Source organism: Salvia splendens, chromosome 2 (assembly GCF_004379255.2).
Source record: "Salvia splendens isolate huo1 chromosome 2, SspV2, whole genome shotgun sequence".
In the NCBI taxonomy this organism is placed as follows: Eukaryota; Viridiplantae; Streptophyta; class Magnoliopsida; order Lamiales; family Lamiaceae; genus Salvia; species Salvia splendens.
Window position 1 is genome coordinate 12,367,053 of NC_056033.1, and position 27,113 is coordinate 12,394,165.

Below are 27,113 nucleotides of genomic sequence, written 5' to 3' on the forward strand. Positions count from 1 at the left end.
AATCACGTTCATTAGTCATAGTGTCGTATGTTTTTGGAGTCTCTTCTTTAAAATTACGCCTATCTTGGACCTGCGATTTCGGATATTAGAATCAAATTCGCGATCGATATATCACATGAAATGTAGGAAAACACGTGTGAAAATGTCAAAAGGCTAGGCCTTTGGCCTTTCATATGGTGTAACCTCCAAATGTTTATGAGGTTCCCTAATTGCAAGACCTTTCACTTGTTTTTCCTAGCCTATAAATAGGCTTGTTTTGAGAGATGGAAGACACACCACAACATACACTTTCTCTTCTCTCTAGCTCCAGCATTCTAGTTTGCATCTTAGGAGCATTGCATTGCTCAGTTCTCGCCTCCAATTCAAGTTCGCCGGAGCCTACGAGTTTGAGGTGCTTCAACTCGATAGGAGGAAGGTCGTTTCATCTTTGGGGACATTACGCCAATCCGTGAGCACTAGCCGGGGCGTATTTCATTTTGCGGAGAGAGGGATACCTCGACTCGACTTGAAGAAGAATATAGTTTGCATCTTGTTCCTATTATTGTATTTACTTTGTTTTACTTACCTTCCAGTTTTTGGTTCTTTTGTAATAGCAAGAGTTTGCTCGTCTAAAAGGCTTCAATATTTCCAACAATCGCAAGACGAAATATTGTACTCTTGTTGAAATCATGTCGACCGAAGCTGGAGGAAACATGAAATTCAAAGCTGGAATAAAGCAACGAACGGTCGCAATGTCAATGCGCCATGGAGTGGTTAATTCCTTGAGATCTATTCTCTTGAGAATGATGTTTATCGTTTGTCATTTGACAAGCAAGACCAATTTAGATTTGGTAGTAGTAATTGGGATGCATGGGTTGATGAATATACCAATGCACATTTGGTTCAATATAATTGTGTACTTATTGTTGGAAACAATACTGTACAAATTATTTGAACGTGTTGTTATAAACAACAAAGATCACGAGGTGATCGCAATGGTCTCCGACGTGGACCATGGTAATAATCCAAATGAATGGTTTGTTGATACGGGTGCCACATGTCATGTGTGCTCCGAGAGAAACGTTTTTTCTACTTACAATTCTGTTGGAGGTAGAAAAGTACGTATGTGAAACCAAGCCTCTTCCGAGGTGGTTGGTGTGGGTAATGTGTTCCTAAAATTAGGATCCGGAAAGGTTCTTACCCTCAAGGATGTGCTGCATGTCCCAGACATCCGAAATAATTTGGTGTCAGGCTCACTTCTAGTAAATCATGGATTTTCACTAGAATTTGAGTGTGAAAAGGTTATATTGACCAAGTATGAAAAGTTCATAGGTGAAGGTCACCTAGTGAATGGGCTTTTTGAGCTGAATGTTACGGTCATTCACCGTGGAAAAGGATTAAGAAATAAGGAAGATGACACATCCTCTTATTTGCTTGAGTGCTCTGATTTATGGCATAAAAGATTGGGACATGTAAATCTAAATGCTATAAAAAGATTAGTAAATCTTAATTTACTAAAAATAGATAAGTTTAACTCACAAGAAAAATGTGAAGTCTGTGTTGAAGCAAAAATGACCAAGCTACCGTTTCGCTCGGTAGAACGAAGCACAAAACCTCTAGAGTTAATCCATACATACGTATGTGATTTAAAATTTGTGCAAACTAGAGGTGGTAAAAAGTACTTCATCACATTTATAGATGATTGCACAAGGTATTGTTACCTTTACTTGTTAAGAAGTAAAGATGAGGCAATTGAAGCGTTTGAAGACTTAAAAAATGAAGCCGAAAATCAACTTAATTGTCGAATTAAGTGTGTTCGAAGTGATAGAGGCGGTGAGTATGTAGCCCCGTTTGCAGAATTATGTCATGCAAGTGGTATAATTCACCAAACAACGGTTCCATATTCTCCCCAGTTAAATGGAGTTGCTGAACGAAAAAATAGAACACTAAAAGAGATGATGAATGCTTTGTTGATTAATTCAGGATTACCCCAGAACATGTGGGGGGAGGCTGTGTTAACAGCGAATCATATCCTGAATAAAATTCCACTAAAAAATAGGGATGTGACTCCTTATGAGTTGTGGAAAGGGAAGAAACCTTCATATTCATACCTCAAAGTGTGGGGGTGTTTAGCGAAGGTAGAAGTGCCACCTCCGAAACAAGTTGCAATAGGCCCTAAAACAGTCGATTGCATCTTTATTGGTCATGCACTTAATAGTAGTGCCTATCGTTTTATAGTCCATAGGTCAGCTGTGCCTGGCGTGGCTGAAGGAACAACGATTGAGTCAAGGAATGTTATATTCTTTGAGAATGTATACTTTTGCAAGAGGCAAGAGGATCGTTCTAGTGAAAGAATGATGGATGAATCCACTAGTTCTAATCCTCCAAAAAGGACGAGATCAAGTCCTGAGGATGTTGAACCAAGACGTGGTAAAAGAGTTAAAGTTGCTAAAACATTTGGTCCTGACTTCATAACTTTTATGTTGGATGACGAACCAAAGTCATTGGAGGAAGCTCTGTCTGGCCCAGATGCGGCGTGGTGGCAAGAAGCTATCAACAGTGAAATTGAATCCATCATGAGAAATAACACTTGGGTGTTATTAGACTTGCCTGAAGGTTGTAAGCCTTTAGGGTGTAAGTGGATTCTGAAAAGGAAATATAAGCCCGATGGTACTATAGATAAGTACAAAGCTCGCCTAGTTATCCAAGGCTTTAAGCAGAAAGAAGGGTATGACTTTTTTGATACCTATTCACCTGTTACGAGAATCACTTCCATTCGGGTGCTTCTAGCGATTGCTACTTTGCACAATCTTGAGATTCACCAAATGGATGTGAAAACTGTGTTTCTGAATGGTGATCTAGAAGAAGAAATATATATGGAGCAACCCGAAGGGTTTGTTGTGCCTGGGCAAGAGCGTAAAGTATGCAAACTGATAAAGTCATTATATGGGTTGAAGCAAGCACCATTACAATGGCATTTGAAATTTGACAACGTGATGTTGGCAAATGGATTCACTATCAATGAGTGTGATAAGTGTGTTTACATTAAGAACACAGATAACGGGTTTGTTATTGTGTGTCTGTGTGTTGATGATATGTTGATAATGGGTAGCAATAGTGTCATTATTAACGAGACAAAAAACATGTTGAAAAGAAATTTCGATATGAAAGATATGGGTCTAGCTGATGTGATTCTCGGAATCAAAATATTGAGGACTAATGAGGGAATTGCCTTAACGCAATCTCATTATGTTGAGAAAATGCTTAAGAAATTCAACTCGTTTGATTGTAAGCCAGCAAAGACTCCTTTGGAGCTCAATGTCCATCTGAGCAAGAATATGGGTGATTCTGTTGCTCAAGAAGAGTATGCAAAGGTCATAGGAAGTTTGATGTTTATCACAAACTGTACTCGACCTGATCTTGCTTGTCCTGTAAACAAGTTGAGCCGATTTACGAGTAACCCGAGTAAGGAACATTGGAAAGCTCTGTGTAGAGTTTTGAGATACTTGAACTATACTATTAACTTTGGGTTGCATTACACAAGATACCCCCAAGTACTTGAAGGGTATTGTTATGCAAATTGGATCTCTGATTCAAAAGACTCATTTTCGACAAGTGGTTATGTGTTCACTGTGGGAGGTGGTGCTGTTTCGTGGAAGTCGGCGAAACAAACGTGTATAGCTCGATCCACCATGGAATCTGAGTTTATCGCATTGGATAAAGCAGGGGAAGAAGCCGAGTGGCTCAGAAATTTCCTAGAATGTATTCCATGTTGGAAGAAGCCAGTGCCCGCAGTATTGATACACTGTGATAGCAAAGCAGCTATAGGTAGAGCACAAAGTTGCTTTTATAATGGTAAGTCTCGACATATTCGTCAGCGACATAATACCGTAAGGCAGTTGATCACAAGTGGCGTTATCTCAGTTGACTATGCAAAGTCAGTGGATAACTTAGTGGATCCGTTAACAAAAGGTTTAAACCGTGATCAAATGCATAAATTGCTAAAAGGAATGGGACTGAAAACCACATCTTAAAAGATGAGTATAGTGGTAACCCAACCATACGATTGGAGATCCCATGAGATTAGTTCAATGGGAAAATGAAGCTATACAAATCTAGCTGTAACACTCAGAAGATTTTAATCTTCGCCCATTCTTTAGAAAGCATTGAGTGTTGTAACCTGCACGTGGTAAGAGGTTAAGTCTTTTGACTTTTAATGATTCTTGAAATCTCAAGGAGATGCAGTATGGCAGGATACTCATGAAAGAATCACCTATATAAGTGAGAAGTGAGGCCGCTTCGTGTGTGTGAGTCACTTATGAATTCCAAAGAGGTGTTCCACGGCAGAAACGGACACAAACGTGAGAACTGATGGAGTTGAGACAATATTGTGTTGATGCTATTGACTAGGCATACACCAAGGAGGAATAGTTCAAGGCATCGGGTCCACTAGTCCGCCGGTATGTCCGATAGTGTTGACTATGGAAGGTTCAAAACCACAAGTTATCTCTCCAAATACAGTATCGTTTCCTGAGAACTGAGCAAAAGAGTCTGCATACATGCATCTGTGTCTGGTGTTGGTTTAAGCTTGCAGCGCTCTAACCAATGTGGGGGATTGTAGGAAAACACGTGTGAAAATGTCAAAAGGCTAGGCCTTTGGCCTTTCATATGGTGTAACCTCCAAATGTTTATGAGGTGCCCTAATTGCAAGACCTTTCACTTGTTTTTCCTAGCCTATAAATAGGCTTATTTTGAGAGATGGAAGACACACCACAACATACACTTTCTCTTCTCTCTAGCTCAAGCATTCTAGTTCGCATCTTAGGAGCATTGCATTGCTCGGTTCTCGCCTCCAATTCAAGTTCGCCGGAGCCTACGAGTTTGAGGTGCTTCAACTCGATAGGAGGAAAGTCGTTTCATCTTTGGGGACATTACGCCAATCCGTGAGCACTAGCCGGGGCGTATTTCATCTTGCGGAGAGAGGGATACCTCGACTCGACTTGAAGAAGAATATAGTTTGCATCTTGTTCCTTTTATTGTATTTACTTTGTTTTACTTACCTTCCAGTTTTTTTTTCTTTTGTAATAGCAAGAGTTTGCCCGTCTAAAAGGCTTCAATATTTCCAACATGAAATTCTACCAATAATTAATAGAAGTAGGCCTTTCCATCATTTTTTTACTTTTCTTAAACTCAGAATTTTTGGAAATCCTCACTTATAAGTTAGCATTAAGCTATTTGTTAGGTTTGTTTAGGGATTCAAGGAGATATGAACATATCTTATACTAATAGACTTATGCTGGATAAAAATTAGATCAATTAATTTAGTTATAATCTTTAAGCAATACTAGTATTAATCAGTGTCATCAATATTCATCTAATAGTAGTAATATTAGATACATACTGTATGTAATTACACACTCGAGTGCTATCTGTACAATGAAATGTATAATCTTTCATTTACACATTAACCATCACTTAGCACTTCCATTAACATGATGTAAGAGAAAAAGTGATTGATGATAGATTAACCAATCAACGTGTTACGGAATTTATTTTTGTTATTTATGGAGTAAAGTAAACAGAGTTGTACATTTAAAACTATTTTCCCCTGTTCTAGCCATCTGTTGTGAAGGAAATTTTGGACCATGACTGCGTTGTTCATTTTCCCTTGCTTAGAATATCTTTTCACTTTTCATGGTCGACCCTCCTAAAAATACAACACCCCAATTTTACAGAAAACTTTTAATATGCCACTTTTTGCCAAAAAAGTAAATCGACTTTAATTCTGGTGATTCGTGGAAATTAAAAAAGGAGAAGGATTACTTTGCATTCTCTCTTTGAAGCAACCATCATGGAATTTTGCTACACTATGATTGTGTAGTAGTATCACGCTAATATTTGACCAAACTCGGTCATATATTTTCTCAATTAAATAGTGGTGTGAAATTGAGCCCATTCATCACACTGAAGAGGGCAGGCATGAGAGGGACACAAATTCCTCAATCAAGAAAGCAGCAAAATTTCATTTCATTACTTTTTATTATCTTTACTGAAAAATCCCATCTACCACCAAATGGTAAAGACCAAAAACACACCATCAATCCCACTTGTTCTTTCTTCCATAACATACAAAACCATAAAAAAAATGGATACGATCTTCCTATCTCCATTATTATTAAGTATATCTGTAATTAATTAATAGTAGCAAAATTTCAACACTAAATCCACCAAGAAACCATAAGCTAATCAAATAATGATTGATGCATCAAGACTCCATCTATCTCCCCAGTCTCACATTCCCATTACATAGAAGTAGAACACTGTGAGCTCTGCCTTGAGCTCAATGGCAGAGAAGGTATAGTAGGCCCAAGCGGCATAATCGCCACGCAGTTGACAATGAACCGATACCTCCCCGACACCCAACTCCCCACTTTCCACCTCAGCTGCCCCATCCCCTTGAGGCTCAATGCCAGCCTCCCTGCCCCCTGATCGCGCTGCACCTCGTACACGAAGGACGGGCCCACAGGGAGCTGGATTCCGACCAGCGAGGCGCTGAGGAGGTTGGTCTCGTGGTGGTCTTGGTAGAAAGGGAAGATTGAAGCCTCTGGAGTGATCTTCTGGCCTTTGTAGGAGGCGTAGAGAAGGAAGTCGTCGTAATAGATCCCTACTTTCGTGTTAGGATTGTGGGATTGGAGGGTGATTTGGATGGAGGAGTTGAGGAGGGATGGCCCGAGGGAGAGGTTGAGCTGGTTGATGTCGGCTTCCCTCAGCGAGAAGTGAGGCTTTGAGGGGTGGAGGATGAGCCAGATTATGAAGATCACGGATATTAGAGTGAGGAGGAGTGTGGTGAGGTATAAGTAGAGCTTCTTGCTTGCTTTCTTGCTGGCGCAGTCTTTGGGGGATTTTTCACTGATTAAAGACATAATTTGCACACACAGAGAGAGAGGTTTTGGAGATTTCTATGGTGAGGAAAGAGAGAAAATGTAAAAGAGGGGGGTTTAATAAAGGGCTTTTTTCTTGGCAACCACTCTCAGTTCAAGATTTTGGAGGCAAGTGTAACTGTTTGCAACTTTGCATTCTTCCTTTTTTTCCAATAAAGATATTTGTAATTTGATGATAATTTGATATTTCTAGTCATGGACAGATTGGTGTGATTAACTACTTTTGCTTGTTATCTCACATTGTTAGTGGGATAGGAGTCCCAAGCTACAAGCAACAAATCAATAATGAATCATGAATATGCAGCCTCCCTTTAAAATTTATATTTCTTGACAAGTTATTTTCACGGGTTTAAGATTCCGATTGAGTTGCTTTAAGAATTATTGGCAAAAAAAAGTTACTTTTTGCAAGTGGTAGTAGCCATAAACCAAATAGCAAATAGCCTTTTTCAGTGCATAATTATGGTTTAAGTGAGAAAGCTTGCAACTGTCAAAAGTCATATATATATATATATATATATAGGGTTTTGATCTATGCAAAACTAGATTTAAATACAGAAACGCAGAACAATATCATAATTAGGTCACTTTTAGGTCATAGTTAGGTAATTTTTAGGTCATGCTAACAAAGCATGACCTAAAACGATCTTAGCATGACATTAAACCCAAATATTATAATATGACCTAAAATTGCTTAATTATGACCTTCCGTGTTTTTGGTTAATTATTGACCATTAGATCATCTAATCTTAGGGCCAAGATTTGGTCTGCATTTCTGGATTTAAACACATACTTATTTTGATCATCTCCCTATATATATATATATATATATATGAGAGCGTTATTCTCCTATTCATCCCTTAGATCCTTTATTCTTTTTAATATGGGCCGTTAGATCTCATTCATCAACGGTCCAGATGATCTGCATTATTACACTATAATGGTGCATTATTAGTCGATGTGCATTATTCAACTGAAAATCTGCATTATTACACTATAATGGTGCATTATTAGTCGGTGTGCATTATTCAACAGAAAATCTGCATTATTAAAAGACACGTGGCACTAATCTAACCGTCGGATGATAAAATCGTGGGGTTGAGATCCAGAAGAAAAAAGGAGAAAATATGCAAAAAGGAAATGAATACATCCCTATATATATATATATATATATATATATATATATATATATATATTACTCCTCTAAAACATGTCTGATTTGTTACGATTGAAACTAAAAATTAATGTAAAGTGAAAGCAAGACATGGGGAATCTTGAAAAAATTGAACTATTATACGACCAAATTTAGTTGCTTTTGTGTTAAGGAAAAATGTTTTCTAGGGTTTAGGTGAACATTACTTGACGACTCATCACTTTTCTAATCGTGCAGTGTTGAAATTTCTGTCACTTTTGGAATTTTGTGCATGGGATGTTTATATGTATGCTAGGGGGTGTTCGGTTGGCAAAATTAAATCTCATGATTAAATATGTATCATGTTTGATTCATAAGGTTGAACCCTTCAACTTAATCCTAGATGAATAGTCTCATGATAATTAGTCATAGCCTCCCCCTCCAACTAAAATAATCCCACAACTTAATCCTAGATGGATAGTCTCATGATATTAGTCATGGCAACCGAACGTCACCTTAGTGTGTGTGCACTTGGTGATTGAATTTGATTGGTGTAGAGAAGTTGTCAAGGTCAAGGATATGTTTTTTTAGTAGTATTTATTACCAGTAAAGAAGTTTTTAAATTAAGTTTGGTGAAATATGAATGATATATATAGATAAAAATCGTTAACATTTTTGTGTTATTCGTTCTTTTTTTAGTACATGTTATAAGTATCATTTATTTGGTTTTATACATTTATTTTATTGCAATACCTCAAAAATTATTACCGATATGATCATTAACACACGGGCGACTATAAACCAAGTATTCTTGAAAGAATATCCTAAATCTTGGGTTTAATTAATGACTAAGAGCATTAGCATTAGCAGAGGGGCGCCCTAAGGGAAATCCTAAAGCCTGCCTTAAAGCCCACCCTATGCACCGCCACGTCAGCATTTTATTCTCATACTCTTCTACCTGCAGTGGGGCGCCCTAAAGGCCGCCCTATAGGTTTCTCTATTGTTTTGTTAATTAATTTAAATGTTTTCAAATATGTCAATGCAAAATAATTAAAAAATACCACGATTAATTAAAAACGGCTTATAATGAAAAAAGTGAATGGAAATGTTACAAATGAAAAAAAAGTTATAAAGTATCATTTATTTGGTTTCCAAACACTGATTAAAACATTGATTAAAGTCCCAATTTCATTTTTTTAGTACATGTTATAAGTATCATTTATTTGGTTTTCAAACATTGATTAAAAAAAAGTTTTACACGAGTTAGAAATGAAAAAAAGTTGACTACTCTACAAAAGTCTCAATTTGTGGCGCGGCTCATCGATCATCCCCTGGAGGTATTCGGCTTTGGTCGGGTCCTGACATTGCATGAGGGCGTTGTGCGTGTCCAACAACGTCCTCCGGTTGGCGGCCGCTGCCAACTCCGCGCAGGCAAGTGCCGTAGGGGTCGGGGTCGGGATCGGCGATGGGGGCGGCCGCGGCTTGTGAGGAGGATGTCGCATTCGCCTTCCCCTTGTTCTTCGCAGCCTTGACGCCAATGGGACGTCGGGAAGACACCGGTGTGCCGGAACTCTCCTCCTCGTACATCGTCCGGTTGAGGTCCACCGGATATGCGCCGCTTTCGCTGAGGGTTGGAGTCGAACGACCGATATTCGTCAGGGTCTGTACCCGGCCAACGTGCACCACCCCAAACATCGGACTATTCGGACGTGGGTATTCACCGGAATCCATTTTATAGTGTAATTTGAGTGTGGAAAAGTGAATGGAAATGTTACAAATGAATGTGAGGTAGGGGGTATTTATATAAATAAATTTTTCGGAATTAAAAAAAAAACAAAAACGCTTTGCATCGTCCGCGTCGCCCACAGTGGACAGACGATGGCGCGGACGATACCCTATCGTCCGCGTATCGTCCGCGGACGATGCATTGGGCATCGTCCGCGCACCCACAGTGAGCGGATGATGGCGCGCCCGAGGCATAGGGCGGCCTATCGTCCGCCCATTGCGGATGCTCTAAGGTTTTAGTTTACCATAATTCTTTGCTTATTATTGGTAGATCGAAATTTTGCCGTTGTTATTCAAGAGAAAAAAGAAAAAAAATGTGGACATTGGAAGCTGGCACTTGGCACCATTGACAATGACTGTGTAGTAATGATGTGAGATTAGCTATGCCACTTTTTGCCTTCAAATGATTGCATTTTTGTGTTTAACTTTTGCTTGCTAAACTGAATGTAAAATTGTCAACTATCTACAACTATGGAATACTTACATGTTGATTTTGTGAGGGCGGAAGTGTTCCAAAAAGTATGAAGAAACAATATAGACTGACTAGATAATACTAATAATATTTCATGCAGCTAATACTTAAAAACACTAAAAATGATGATAAAATCAAATTTTGATTTACTTATACTACAGATATGAACCTACACAACTTAGTTGATGTATAGATGCCTCAAAATGCCTAAAAATGAGGCAAAAAAAGAAAAAAGAGAAAAACATGTGCAAACTGTTGTCTTCACCATTAGTTGGTCCACCTAGCTAGCTTGTACATCAGCTCTCTAATACATACATCAAGGTAAAGAATTAAGAGATGCCAAATTTTCTAATTCATCACACTACTTGTTACTGCCAAAACTTGTTCAGTCTTGCTCCTGCTGTAGCTAACCAGCTGACGAGCTTCCAGGTTGATCTGTTGGCACTTGTCGGACAAACTGTCCTTTTACACGAGGACGCTGCTCAGCCAGCTTCTTTCTGCTTTCATACCGCACCTGTTGCAAAATCGAATTTTGATTATGAGAAAAATTAAGGTTGTAGCAACAAACTGTGTCATAGTTTACATGACTTGGGAAAAGATGCTGTTTTGGAATATCAATGTACCTTCTTATCAAAGCATCTGTCTTTCCTCTTCTGGCGGAATTTTGTGAGGGCTGCCTCTCTTTGCATGGCTCGGTGAGAGGGTCCATCGTGAACATGAAAGCTCTTGTCATAACTGTTGATCGTGCCATTACATCCAGAAACTTGACTGTGATGTTGGCTCATATTGCCATTGCATAAACTGCTATTAGCACTCTGATTCGTTCCATGCAATACGAAGCCCTGATCCTCCAACTCTTCCACTCTGCTGCCCTGTTTGCTTTCTGTCTGATCAACAGAGTTGTTTCTCTGGTCTGCAGGGCTGTGTAGTTGCTGAGAAGTCGAGGGCTGATGGTCCGACTGAAAGAAAGGATTCCACTGTGGGAAGGGTTCTGAGTGGTGAGTTGCGCCTTGACTAGGCAGCGATGGAGACCCTGACGAGGGCATCACGGAACCATAAGGGCTACTCACATTCCCGAACCCTACGCCTCTAACAGGAATCGGATGAGATATGTCCCGATTTTGTGAGTAGGAGAATGTGAATTCAGGCCATCCTGTTCGGACAGAAGGCAGTGTTGGGCCACGAGTGTCAGGATTATAATCGGTTGGTTTCTCCGAGCTCATCCCAATGTCATTGTATTGATTGCAAGTGCTGGGACTGAGCTGCAACGGCTTGTTTATGTATCTGCCAAAGTGTTGTTTCTTCATCAGTTTATGAAGTTTCGATGAATGACATATTAAAGAGAATCACTACTACATTCAAGAAACCATGATGAATAGAGGAGAAAAGGGTGCATGTTAACTGACCTAGAAAATGCAGAAGCATCAGAGTGGTTTAACCTATGCCTGTCATCATTTACTTGACTCACAAGATGAGATCTTCTCAAAGACAGATCCAACATAGGCAAAATGTCGAACTTGCTTGCACTAGAAATCGAGGCAGCAGTCGCAAGAGTGCCTTTGAAGTGATTATCAAAAGTTCCAATCAAATCAATGGCCTCTCTTAAAAAAATTTCAGTCTGTTCCTGATTTTGATCACAACTCACGTCTTCTCGTGTCACCATATGATCAGCATCCGATTTGGCCGCCACTTGCAATCCTATAACTAAATTGGTTGGTAAAAGCCCATGGAGGTGAATTCATGCAAGGAAGAGTGATAAATCTAACAGAACATTACCTTCGGTCTCACCATCACGAGTCCATTTTTTACTATTTTGTTGATGGCATTCTTCCTGTCTGGGAGTACTAACACCATCTGAAAGGCACTTAGGGCTTTCATGTTTCGAGGGCTTTCCTTCGTCTTCTTCTTCAGTTTCTGATACTGGTTTTGTGCACGAACTCTGCAGTTCAAATAGGCGGCTCTATGAGTCTCGTGTTACATGAAATCATCCATTGTTAGATGATCCAAAATTTTAACTAATGATGGATAGGATAAAGTGTAGGAAAACCAAAGATACCTGAGCATCATTTCCTTTCTCGGTGCCCTCTTTGTTTCTCTGGATACATGACACGTAACCGCTAGAACGGTTGCTTGTAGCATTGTTCTCAGCAGTGGCTTCATACTTCTCTTGAGCTACACTCTCATCAGGAGGTCCTGGTCCAGCAGCAGTGCTCGACTGACATAATACAACATAAAAATGATTAGTTTTCAGTACTACATAGAAAAAGAATAATTTCTTGGAGAAAAAACATGGGACAGAATCAACTTACAGCTTGTTTCCTCCAGACATGCTGCCACAAGTTCCTGAGCTCGTTTTTCCTGACGGGCTTGACAAGAAAGTCGGTCGCACCTCTCAACATGCATTTGTAAACTGTACTAACCGAGTCTCGTGAAGACATCACTGCCCAATACCAATAAAATGATGTAAGAAAACAAGATGCAATTGCAAGGAATATCGAAAGGTTTGCCAGGTAGAACATACTCACTTATTACTGGAATTTTTTTGCAGACGTCGTGCTCCATGATTAAAGTGAGAAGGGCGAATCCAGAGATTGATGGCAATTCAACTTCAGTCAAAATGAGGTCTATGTTATGGGGTCTTGCTTTCAGAACCTCCCAAGCTTTTAATCCATCACTAACTGCAGCAACTGTGTTTCAGAAAAAAGCAGAGTTTAGTTTGCAAACAATAACAATCCAAAACTGCTTCTAACCACTGGTGCCATTATGAGTAATACTATCCGACAAATTTAGGCCAGACACAGAGAGTCAAGGATATACTAGAAACTCAAGAAATTCAGGAAATTAATGGATGTGGAAATTCTAGATAATAAAAATTGACAACAATAGATGTATCAAACATTCAATGATTGATGAAAGAAAAGTCTTGTCTTAAACCACTTAAAATCACAAAGTTTGAAGAAACTTGCAATCTTAAGGACCAACTATTTAATTTTTGCAAATCAAGTCATGGGGAAAATTTTCCAGAGATTTGCCAAGTGACTTGAACTACAAAAATTGAAAAGTGCTTAAGATTGATATATTCGAAACAATTACAGTCTCAAGCAAGGTCTTCCTTTTATAGTAGTTAAACCTGAAATCTTCTGAATATCACAATTCTATCAAGCTAAAACGTCATAATACAGCCAATAATCAAAAGATTTACACAAAATTTCAGGATCGATACACTGAAACCATCTAGTGAGAATTTTCTTCAAGACATTTTCACGCACACAAAACAATTAAAACCCAAAATTCACTGCGTCATCATGAATTTAAAGATTAACAGCCACAAGATTGAATCTTGGACTGAAAAATAATTGAACAAATCCCATCACAGCCATAAACAGTCAGATTCCGCAAACCCCAGACATCAAAATTCCAACATTTAATAATCCGAAGTGAAAACCAACCTCTGTAACTGCATTTCCTGAGAAGTGCAGAAATAATCTGCCTAGTGGAATCATCAGCCTCTACCAAGAGAACCCTGACCACCATTTTGGGGAGGAACCTCTCCCATCTCACAGTCTCAGCTGCGGCATTCTTATTATTCATTCTGCCCTTTTCACCCACTCTTTCCATCTCCGTTTCTCCAACTTGCAATTCCATTTCATTCTCACCGCTCATCACAACTTCTCCCATTTCCCTTTTCTCTCTTTCCAGACTTCAATCTTCTGAATTCGGAGAGATTAACTGTTCAACTTGGAATATCCGAAATTTGATTACAAGTCGTTTACTCTGATGCTTTTGTAAAAGATCATTTTTAACTCAAAATATCTAGAATTGAACTTGAATTTTGATCCTGTGGATGTAGTGGCCTTCCTATTGGCTATTGAATCTGATGGCTCACATTTCTTCTAGTATAACTTGCATGTTTTCATTGGTTGGAACGTTTAGATATTTTTCAATGTTTTCTGATTCATCCCATCATTCATGAAAATTATAATTAACACCATAAAGTTAACAAATTATTCTTTTAAGAATAAACTTTTTTCACTGTTTGAATATGTAGTTTGATTTTGCTAAAAATTATGTGGTTAATGCTATAAATAACAAAAATTCCAATATATAAGTAGAACTTTTTATATTCACACTAATACATTTCACTGCATGGAGCATTACATTAAAATTAAAGTAAAACATTTTGAAAATTATACTAACATACTTATAATGAATAGTGATATTAAAATCATGACTTTGTGGTTTTGCATTTTTCGAAATTATGGTAGGCTTAGGGCCACAATGGGGCGCCCCATGGCACGCCCTATGCGTGCCATCGTCCTCGGGCGCGGACGATGCCTTCATTGCGGGTGCTCGCCATAGGGCGCGCCCTATGCCCACGCCCTAAACTTCGGGCACCACTGTGGGCTCGGCGGACGATGGGCACGGACGATAGGCCATCGTCCGCAGCATCAGGCACCATTGTGGGCTTGGCGGACGATGGGCGCGGACGATGGCACGCGTTTTTTATTTTTTTTTAAATGTTAAATTCGAAAATTTTGTATAAATACCCCCTACCCCACATTCATTTGTAACATTTCATTTCACGATTCCACTCTCGAAACTCACATTTACTACGAAATGGATTCAAGTCCCAATAGTCCGATGTTTAGTGGTGATGCGGTTGGCCGGGTACAGAACCAGATGAATATCGGTCGTTAGATGCCAACACACAGTACGATGCCAAATTCAGTACGGAATCATACGGTTTGTCTGACATAGAGCCGTCTCCAAACCGACTCGTCGCCCCCTCCTGCAGCCGCCGACGCCACCCCATCCGCCGTCGCCGCTTCCGCCCCGCCAAAAAGAATCGGATCCGGCACCGCGCGACCAAGATGCCACCTCCGGCAATGAATGAAGAGTACGCCCCCGGCCGTACGAACTACCAGCCGGATGAAACTCTCGTCTTGGCGAGGTGTTGGGTGGATATATCGGAAGACCCGATATTCGCAAACAACCAGAAGCAGCTCGCGTATTGGGAGCGCATTGCCGAGAGCTACAATGCGGCGAAGCCACCGACCGCGTACAAGCCCCAAGGGGAGCAGCTCCGCAAACACTGGAATCAGGTGAAGCAGCAAGTCAACCTGTTCGCGGCGGAGTACGAGAAGTGCGCGAGGGAGCAGGGGAGCGGCGAGAGCTTGAGCGACGTGCGCGATAGAGCGTTGTTGTCGTACTAGTCCTTGTACGACGACTACAAGCATTTGGCCATCTGGGCGCTCTTGAGGGACAAGCAGAAGTTCCAAGGCGGGATTCTGCACACCGGTGTGCCAAAGAGGACGAAGACCACCGAATCTGGTGGTTACACGAGCAGCGAAAGCGGAACTCGTCCGGTGGACCTCAACCGGACGTACACGGGGGAAGAGAGTTTCGGCACACCGATGTCCTCCCGGCGTCTCATAGGCGTCAAGGATGCGAAGAACAAGGGGAAGGCGACGGCGACATCATCCTCGACCGCCGCCACCCCATCGCCGATCCCGACCCCGACCCCGACGACCGCCGCGTATGAGTCGTTGGCAACAGCCTTGATGGCGAAGACCTTGTGCCGACGCACAAGGCCCTCGCGAAGTGTACGGACCCCGCCCAAGCCGAATATCTCTGGGGGTTGATCGATGAGCTGCGCCGGAAGTTGGGAATTGCGTAGATTAGCCAACTTGAATCGTGTAACTTTTGTTTAATCAATGCATTCTTCGCCGATTTTTTGCTACTCGTAGTATTTTTTAATTAGTTTGCATTAAATGTTTGAAAACATTTAAATTAATTAACTAAACAATAGTAAAACATATAGGGTACGCCTTAGGGCGCCACACTGCATGTGGGAGGGTAGAAGGATAAAAATGATGACGTGGCGGTGCATAGGGCGCGCCTAAGGACACCCCATTGCTAATGCTCTTAATAGAGTGATGAGTTGAAAGATTTGTAAATTTTTCATGTAAACTAAACTTTAACAATTTCCAATTGGGTGGGGGTGCATTTATAGAATTATGATAACTTATGGGCAATTAAGTGAATGTTCATAGTTGCTAGCCAGTTTGGACTTGTAAATAAAGAAAGTGGCATAAAACATCTTGGGATATTTGTACTAAAATAATGAATGGCCCAAATTCGCCACGTCCTTCCCAATCAAAAAGTAAGGCGCCATTGGTTTTCACCATTCTTTATTTTATTATTATTATTATCATTATCATTTTATCAATCTCTAATTTAAATGGTGGCACAAAATATAAGAGCGTGTGGGACCAAGGGTCTATATTAATACTTACCATAATTCCAATTAGAATAAAATACTTTAAGAAGATATTTTTGCAAAGGCATACAAGTTGTCGCGTGGGCCTCCCCATGAGAAAGAAGATATTTTCGTTTCATGGATACAAAGTAGACACGTGGACTTGGGATTTAGATATACGTATCTAATTTGTGGCTCTGGATTTGTCCAGAGCTGGAAACCTGAAACAATGTTTAATTTGGTAGGTCGTATACCACACATTAAGTGGGATCAAGTTAGAATGTGGCACAAATTTGATGCTCTTCACATTTTCTTTCTAGATTAATACTCAATCCTTCCAAGGAATATGCTCTATTTCTTTTTTAAGTGCATAATTCTAATTATAAAAATTATTTTCTCTTTACTGAGACATAACTCATTCTCCACTAATAATATTTTAATTATTATTTCTTTCTATATCTCTTTTACTTTGCTAATTTTGCATTAAAACTCATGCCGAATTCAAAGTGCATATTTTTTTGGAACAGGAAGATTATTATATAAGTAGTACTAATATTTATTGATCAACCACGAGTTTGTAACTTTACTACAAAAAATTATGCGGAGTCTACAAGCTAATAATTTGAAATAATAATGTTACATCATTAACCGTATATATAATGCAGAAAGAAAAAATGATTAAATTATCAATAAAAATTAGAGAGAAGTAATAAAGGTATACAAATTCTACATATATAAATAAATTCCATATATATATAAATTAAAATTTAGATATTGGTTTAGGAGTATTATCGACGTAGAGTTTATGCACGTTAACTTAATTATATTTATTGATTAATGTAAGTTTGGTGTAAAGTGCCAACCAGCTTGTGAAATATAGATTGAAAAGAACAAAATATCCTGAAAGATATTTATTTTCTTACTTGGATCAAATTTGAGTGCATAAAAGAGAAGAGAAGATTAAGGTCCATATTTATTTTCCAACATAGTCGCCCCTCCGTCTCTCAAATCGATTTCTCTTTCTCCACATCCACAACTTGTCCAATTATTCCATGATTTTTTTATTTTATTTTCGTAGAAATGTTGTGGTATTTCATCGTACTAAGTGTTGATCTTTATGATGATTTATATTGGTACACCAAACTTCAAGTTGCAAAAGAGATAAGAACATAATACACGTCACAAAAAACAAAAACGGATAATATTAGGACTATATATGATTTGTAAATGTATATGGCTTTTATTTATAGTGGTAGGACTTGGTTCTGCTATTTACACTAAACTCAAATCTAAAAAAATATTCCTCACTCACTTACTTTTTATACTTTTCAATCATACCTATATATTTTTATCTAAATTACAAACTAACCCCATGTCACTTAGTCAATAACTTAAATTAAATTAAATAATATGATAAGATTTATTAGTAATATAACTATATATGAAATTTATTATTTATTAAATAAAAAAATTACATAATTTAGAAAATTTAAATACAATAAAAATACTACAAAAGTTATCACAAGGTATAAATAAGTTAACTAAAATTCAAAATTAAAATTCATTTAAAGAAACCACAAGTATATAAATTAGGTATCGTTTTAATTATTAATCTTTAACTGTTGTTTGTTATACTTGATGGCGTATATAGTTTGATATTATGCATTAGGCATAATATTAGTTTAAAATTAAATATTTTTTTATCAATTTATAAACTAAAATAAATCAATTCTTAATATTAAAATTTAAAAACAATCAAATTATGTAGAAATTTACTAAAGCATAACTAATCAATATTAATAGGCATAACTAATTAATATTTCTATTTGTTAATTTAGAAAAAAAAAGGTGTGTGTAGCTTTTTAACTAATCAATAAAATGTGTATATATTAATATGGGCCCGCCCACTAATTAATTACCAACCAAATATTAATAGAACGAATTAAGTTATTTTCTATCGTTCTTCTCCCAGCCGCTGGAACAGTGCGGTAAGTTTTTGTTTCTGTGTATTTTTACTTCTCTCTCTTCCCCTCTTATTTCCCTTTTCCTATGTTGATAAATATAAAATGATTTGAACTTGAATGTAATGGGATTTGTTTTGCAGTATTATTGGAGGTATTACAGTATTGTTGGAGATGGTCTAACTCACTAACTCATGGATGATCGCAAATACTATGTCAATGTCGCCTTTATGTTAACAAAATGCTATAAATTTATGATCCATAATGGATCGTTCAAATATCCACCTAGTGGGCCTCTCTAAAATCACTTGTTTTATGGTGGTTGTTTGTACTGTAAATTATTCGTGTTGGATTAACACGAATGACTTAAATGGACACATATTTGAGTTTTTGAAAAGATGAATATTACAAAAAAAGAGGGGGGTGGTGTACCATTCAATAATATCTATATCTGACATGGAAGACAAGGCCTATCCATATTAGATGAAAAGTGGGCCTTAAATCTTCGGCCCATTTCACCACACGCCAAAATTATATGTGCTCATGTGTCACTGTGTCGGTAGTCATCTGCGGCTACAAATAAAAAATAATAATTCCGTAATACTACTATACTAGGGGTGGGATTTTATACCGAAATACCAAAATACCGAAATACCAAAATATCAGACTTACCATACCGGAAAAATATCGAAAATATCGATTTTTCGGTATACCGCAGTTTCCGGTACGGTATGATACCGTACCGCAGTGTTTCGGTACGGTAACAGTATCAATTTTTCTATACCGCGGTATACCGAATCTTCGGTATATATCGAAAATTCGGTATACCGCGGTATACCGGTATACCGATAGATTATTTTATATATATATATATATATATATATATATATATATATGGTCTTGTTAGGTTGAGATTTTTTAGCTTAATTGAGAATTGAGATGCATTTTCAGCCACTCATTTTGAAATGTCAACTGCAAGTAGATTATGTCAACTAAGGGGTATTATCGTCATTTCATTTCAATAGCCAGAATATCAAATGTCAACAACTCGTATTAAAATGTCAACAACTAAAAAAAATTTAATTTTTTAATTTTTTTAATTTTTTTAATTTTTTTTTAATTTTTTTTTAAATTTTCGCGCGATGTCAACTACTGAGACATTATGTCAACCACGATGTGTAGTCTGCACATCAAATGTCAATAGCTCTGCACATCAAATGTCAACAGCTTATAATTGACATTATATATGTGTAGTTGACATGAATTGTATATGTAGTTGACATTATATGTGTGTAGTTGACATGAATTGTATATGTAGTTGACATTACATGTGTGTAGTTGACATGAATTGTATATGTAGTTGACAAAAAATAAAAAAAAATAAAAAAAACAAAAAATCGAAAAAAAAATAATTTTTTTTAAAAAATAAAAAATATTTATTAAATAAAATATATGATGAAATTACAAATATGCCCTTTCACAATTAATTAATGTAAATATATTTTCCATGTGGCAAATTCTGGACCACTCATTTAATAAAAATGAGTGGCTTATAATGCATCTCAATTCTCAATTAGGCTAAAAAATCTCAATTGATCACAACTCTCTCTCTCTCTATATATATATATATATATATATATATATATATATATATATATATATATATATAGGGTCACAATCCTATATATACATATATATATATATATTACATTTATATATATTATATTAAAAAATTTAAAAAATAGAATTCTCTAAAATCTAAAAAAATTTAAATGTAATATTTTGGATATATATTATATTAAATTTAAAACATGTATATTACATATATATATATTATATTAAATAAAATTTAAAAAAATTTAAATCTAATATATATATTACATATATATATATATAGAGTAAAGGCCAAAATTGGTCCTGAACATATAGCCATTTTACGATTTTGGTCCTAAACATTATCTTTTGGATTTTTTGGTCCTGCACATATGGACATTTGATCATTTTGGTCCTCCGTCAATATTTTCGTTAAAAACTAACGGTCAACATTATCTTTTGGATTTTTTGGTCCTGCACATATGGACATTTGATCATTTTGGTCCTGCACATATGGAATTTTGATCATTTTGGTCCTCCGTCAACATTTTCGTTAAAAACTAACGGTCAACGGTCGATTTTTGACTAAAACAATGGGTTGGGTCGGGTCGTGTTTGGGTCGGGTTTGGGTTACACGTTAAGAAAAAAATAATATTTTCTTAAAATCTAAGCATAATATTTTCGTTAAAATCTAAGGATAATATTCTTAAAAAATTAATTAATATTTTTTAATTAATAAAATTAAAGTATAGTATTTTTTAATTAATTTTTTCATGAATTTGAAGAAAATATTATGCTTAGATTTTATTAAAAATAATTTTTTAATTATTTAATTTTATTATATAGATTTAATATTAATATACTTTAATTTTATTATTTTGATTAAAAAATGATTATTTTAATTTGGTAATTTTTTATTTTATTGTGTAATATCATGTTTAAATCGTATAATAACATCATGTTTTAGTCGTTATAATATTTTTAATCAACAAAAATAACTAAAAATTAAAGTTTTATAATTTTTTAATTAATAAAAAATAATTATTTTTTTTCTTAACGTGTAACCCAAACCCGACCCAAACACGACCCGACCCAACCCATTGTTTTAGCCAAAAATCGGCCGTTGACCGTTAGTTTTTAACGAAAATGTTGACGGAGGACCAAAATGATCAAAATTCCATATGTGCAGGACCAAAATGATCAAATATCCATATGTGCAGGACCAAAAAATCCAAAAGATAATGTTGACCGTTAGTTTTTAACGAAAATGTTGACGGGGGACCAAAATGATCAAATTTCCATATGTGCAGGACCAAAATGATCAAATGTCCATATGTGCAGGACCAAAAAATCCAAAAGATAATGTTTAGGACCAAAATCGTAAAATGGCTATATGTTCAGGACCAATTTTGGCCTTTACTCATATATATATATATATATATATATATATATATATATATATTACATTTATAATATTTTGGATACAATAGGTTTTTTCGGTATACCGTTACCATACCGCATACCGTTATTACGGTATGGTAACGGTATCAAAAATTATCATACCGAATTTTCGGTATACCGAAATTTTGACATACCGTAATTTTCGGTACGGTATGCGGTATGGCACGGTCGGTACGGTATATCGTACCGACCCACTCCTACACTATACTACTAAAAATACGGGTTTTGGACTAAATCATTGGACTATTCAAGCAAAAGAAAATTTTTGATGGGCTAATTCTAAATTTTATCTTGATTGGCTTTTGTGGTAATAAGCAAGCAATAACATATGTTGGGACGACGGAAGAATGGGTCGAGTTGGAACTTGAATGTTGGTAGTGTGGAACCGAGTGGAAAGGTATGGAATGAAGATAAAAGAGACTAGTGAACTTGATAGACCCATGATCTATCAGACTAGAGCACCAACGATTTGTAGGGAAACGAAGAACATGAATGATTACGAAGAACAAGATAAACCCTAGTTGAGGTTCTAGGGGGCGATTTCCGCCAGGACCGGGGAATGAGAACAAGTAATTACCTTTATTTCTCAATGAATTGAAATACGATAGAATTCTATTATATAGAATTCTAAACCCTAACGCATGTCTTGCTAATCAAGAAACATAATTAAAATAAAAGATTACAAAAGATATGTGAAATAAATAAAGACAACTAACTAAAATAAAAGATACGCTAAAATATTGGAGATATCTTCGACGAGATTTGCTAGATCGAGGACCCTATCAACTCTCCCGCCGTTGAAAACCACCTTGCCCTCAAGGTGGAAGGCAAAATAAGAACAACTTAATTGACATCCTTCCTTCGTAGCTCTAATTGCAGCAGGATGAAAAGTAGTACTTTCCTTCATCCCACCAATAGGAAGAATTGCAAGGTCCTTCTTTATGGGTTTATTCATGGTAAGAGATAGCATGGAGGTAATCATGGTGCAACCGACACTTGATCCATCCTTAGGGGTAGCACCTGGATCGTGAAGTTGAATGTTGGTGTTGGGAAGAACTGATCCTCGGGATCCTTGACATCCATTAACCCAAAATGGTCTTCAACCAAAATTTCGTGAGCACGAGGAACATCAAATTTCTTATCATTGTACTCTCCCCAAGGTCTAACGTCGAGTGTCACCATGTCTCTCAATAGATAAACACAAACAACACAAACAATAAATCCAAAAGCATAAGGTCTGGATTTCGAAAACAGCCGCAACAAGGTGAGATCCGAAGCCTGGGAAATTACACGAAGCAAATTTTGAAGCCATATAAAGAAATCGTGAGCAGAATAGTGATGAGGCTCTTCGACATCACCAACACAAGCAGAGACAGGGATGAAATCCGATGAGACCAAAATCTCGTCATCAAGCTTTCCAAGAATAACTCCATTGCAAACGACACCAAGGCACATAGCTGCAAACCCATCAATCACAATGTGCCAAGAAGTCATTATCCTAACAATATTATGAGAATAAACTCCTTGTGTTGTCATCATATTCTCAAAATCTCCAGGGTTACGAACTCCTTTCATCGCACCAAAGTAGAACACTAATTCTCTTCCGTCATAGCTATCATTGTACCCAATAAGGATCTCCTTCCAACCGAATTGCTTGACAATTGTTGCATCGACGAAGTAACCTGCCAAAATAATTTTTGAGGCCAACTTCGGCCGCATCATTTCCCTCTCACACATGGCATCGATAGTGAACTGCGATACCATTCCATAGCCCGCGGACAGGCCAACCTCGCCAGTCTTCCATTGCGACGCAAATGAAATAACATTCGTTGCTAGTTTGGGATCAAGAACCGGTGCAATCTTCTTTCCCTCTGAAATTGTGAGTTCGAAATCAAGTATTAATCCATCATCCACTATTGATTTTATAATGCCAGTAGACTCGCCAGAATCCCATGTAGCCGCCAATTTCTCCTCATCGTTCTCACAAAACTGATTTGTGAAATATGAACGAGACAGTATAGCGGATACACTGCTTTGACCACATAAATCCGCTAAAACTCCCTTATTCACTACTTCTCTATCCAATGGAACCTTTGGGCCTCCTCTTAGCACCGTGGGTTGCGTGGACTGCTTCATATCATGTTTGTTGTCCTCGATATCGTCAGCGGCGATGATTTCATTAGTGAAGTTCAATGCAGCGTGGGGAATACCATCACACAAGGGACCGCCATCTATCTCAATGGTAGCAGATTGTAGGTCCGAGACAGCAGAAAGAGTAACACCAACCTCGGGGACGATATCATCATCGCTGAGAACATCGTTGTGCGGCAGAATCGAGGGGGTACCGTCAGCAAGCTTGGCCAAAGCGCAGGTACAATCGGTCACCGGTGTGTTCGCTTTGTGCTAAACTGCATTTGACGTGCTCATTATATCATCGATAGTACTAGATTGTCGGTACGCCACAGGGTTCTTTGTTGTGTGGTTGAGTTGTCGCTGGTCGTCGTACAAGTCTCGATCAAACCGCTGCTTTACGGCCAACAAGAAATCATCCCAACTCTTGTCTTTGTTAGTTTCCACCCAATATTCCCTCCAATCTGATGTTGGGTGATCGAATAAATATTGTGTAAGATAAAGACGATCATCCAACGGTGTGTGCTGGTGGTTATAGTATGTTTGGATCTTACGGATCCAATCTGGGGCATTATCTCCGTCGAAACGTGGTGGTTCCAAACGGAGGCGTGAGTCTCCCTTGAACTTGACTAGAAATTCGCCATGAGCAGGAACTAGTTGGCGCAAGTCCACGAGGATCTCGCGGAGAGCATGTTGGTGTAAAGATTCCTGGAGAAAAGCCATGGAAACAAAAGTAATTGTTTCTACCAAAAAACAACAGTCGACAGCGTTTTGAGATGAGAATAGGTGATTGTGTATGGAGAGGGATCAGGAAATAGTGTGAATTTGGGATGAGAGTGGGTTTTGGGCATGTGATGAAAACAACCGTGACTTTGGAGTGGGAGGAAAAATCTGGCGTGTGGTTTGAGCAAAATTGAGAGAATCAATTGGTGATGGAGGAAGAGTAAACAATGGAAGCACCAGTTGATAGACTCTTGATCTATCGGACTAGAGCACCAATGATTTGTAGGGAAACGAAGAACATGAATGATTACGAAGAACAAGATAAACCCTAGTTGAGGTGCTAGGGGGCGATTTCCGCCAGAACCGGGGAATGAGAACAAGTAATTAACTATATTTCTCAATGAATTGAAATACGATAGAATTCTATTATATAGAATTCTAAACCCTAACACATGTCTTGCTAATCAAGAAACATAATTACAATAAAAGATTACAAAAGATATGGGAAATAAATAAAGACAACTAACTAAAATAAAAGATACGTTAAAATATTAGAGATATCTTCGACGAGATTTGCTAGATCGAGGACCCTATCAGAACTGCAGTGCATAATCCAAAAGTACAAAAAAAACATCTAATACTTAGTACTCCATTCGTCCCATGAAAATATGTGCATTTAAAATAGCATGAGAATTAATGCACAATTGATAAAGGATGAGAGAGGAGGAGAATGATAGTTAAAGTAGCGTTGGTGGCTAATGTGTCTAATATTATTATTAGTGTTTAATGAGTTGTCGTGGTAGCCATAGGTGTATAAGTTATACTCCATCCGTCCTACAAGAATATGCACTCTTTCCTTTTTAATCTGTCCCACAAGAATATGCACTTTTGAATTTTAAAAAGTTTTTTCTCTCTAATAAGGTGAGAAAAGTCTTTTCTCTCTAATGAGGTGAGACTCATTCTCCAATAACAATACTTTAATTATTTATCTCTACATCTCTCGCACTTACCAATTTTACATTATAACTTGTGTCGAACTCAAAGTGCATATTATTTGGGGACGGAGGGAGTAAATAAATTGATGTATATGTGTTATGAGTTGGAGACAACTTTTCATAAAAGGAAATGTCCATATTTTTATGGGACAGACGAAAATGAAAAGTGAACATTTTTATGGGACGGAGGGAGTATTTTTTTAATGAGTGAACTGCCATTAGTCTATAACATTTAGGGTTGTTTAGCACATACCCCTAACAAAAAAATTATCCTCAGAAACCCTAACATTTTATATAATCATGAATGAGGTTGTATGGGCATTTTTGTCACTTCTTCATTATGGATAGTAAATGTGCTCAAATGATATATACTAGGATGGTTTAAAAAGGAAATAGGTTTTTATGCCAATAACTTATTACGAAACACTTTTATATCTTTTTTATTTTCTTTATATTTTATTCTTTTTTTATTTAATATAGTAGTATAAAATAATCTCCCTTATGGAAGTAATATGTTACTGACTTTCCAGCCCATTACAGTTACAACTAAGCTGGGTGATCTTGTTGACGTACAAAAGAACAATATAGCCAGCACTATCGAGTTGAGTCATTGCAAAATTAATTATATAAAAGTTATCGAAATATGTAATAATTAGGGGTGAGCAAAAAAATCGAAAACCGAATATCCGAACCGAACCAAACCGAAATTTTGAAATTCGGTTCAGTTATTTCGGTTTTTCGGTTTGGTTCGGTTTTGAAAATACAAAAATTTCGATTTTTCGGTTCGGTTCGGTTCGAGCGAAGAAAAAAACCAAAAAACCGAATTTATTTAATTATTTATGTTATATATATATATATATATATTACTATTATTTAATTATAACTAAAAGTAAAACCCTAATTGGAAACTCAATAACTCAATGACTCTTAAAACCGGGCCCAAATTAATTATTTTCAGTGGCCCAATTCAATTTTAAAAAAATGGCCCAATCTCATACTATACTCCCATCCGCCGGCCTACTCCCTCCCTACCACTCCAAAAATCCCCAAATCATCTCAAACCCTAGATCGCCTACATCTCTCTCATCCCTCTCGTCGACGCCGTAGGGCAGCCGCCCTTCCCGCGCCTCGCGGTGGCGTCCCGCAACCTCCGACACCGCCTTCTCCCCACCTCCCTCCGTCTACTTCACCCTTCCTTCATTTCTCCCTCACAAATCAAAATCTCGGTTGAAACGAATAACCCTAACTTCTCTCTCTTCCTCTCAACGAATCGATCCACTGACCACCGTTTCGGAGGTACCGTCGTCGAGTTTGGCTTGGAGCTTGTCGATCTCCGCCGACGCCTCAGTCGCCGCTTGCTCATCCCACGACCGCCATTGCGCGTCGGGAATCGCCTGCAGCCTCGACTCTCCACCGCACGTGATGCTCCGCCGTCGGGTCGCCACTGTCTCGCACGTCGATTTTTCGGTTTTTATATAATTTCGGTTTAATTCGGTTTTCGGTTTCGGTTCGGTTTTAATTTTAGGCGAAATTTGATTTTTCGGGTTCGGTTCGGTTAGGGCGAAAAACCGAACCGAAACCCGAATGCACACCCCTAGTAATAATCACCTCATAATCGAATTAGGTCGAAAAAGAATATATACGGTAGATTCGTAGTCGTCTTTCTTTCACAAACTTGCAAGTCA

General features: G+C 37.6%; 2 protein-coding genes across 2 annotated transcripts; both read right to left on the reverse strand.

Moving 5' to 3' along the window:
* Positions 1-5,978: 5,978 nt before the first annotated feature.
* Positions 5,979-7,082, reverse strand: LOC121768387 (NDR1/HIN1-like protein 26). Its single transcript, XM_042164888.1, has one exon. It carries the CDS (start codon positions 6,900-6,902, stop codon positions 6,282-6,284), a length of 621 nt encoding a protein of 206 aa, XP_042020822.1. The 5' UTR covers positions 6,903-7,082; the 3' UTR covers positions 5,979-6,281.
* Positions 7,083-10,429: 3,347 nt separating this feature from the next.
* LOC121761190 (two-component response regulator-like APRR5) lies at positions 10,430-14,149 on the reverse strand. The gene is made up of 8 exons (XM_042156801.1): positions 13,756-14,149; positions 12,832-12,993; positions 12,616-12,746; positions 12,363-12,521; positions 12,083-12,245; positions 11,713-12,004; positions 10,930-11,590; positions 10,430-10,820 (listed from the first exon to the last, which is right to left on the reverse strand). The coding sequence occupies exons 1-8, from the start codon at positions 13,982-13,984 to the stop codon at positions 10,713-10,715; spliced, it is 1,905 nt and encodes a 634-aa protein (XP_042012735.1). The 5' UTR covers positions 13,985-14,149; the 3' UTR covers positions 10,430-10,712.
* Between the last annotated feature and the right edge of the window lie 12,964 nt (positions 14,150-27,113).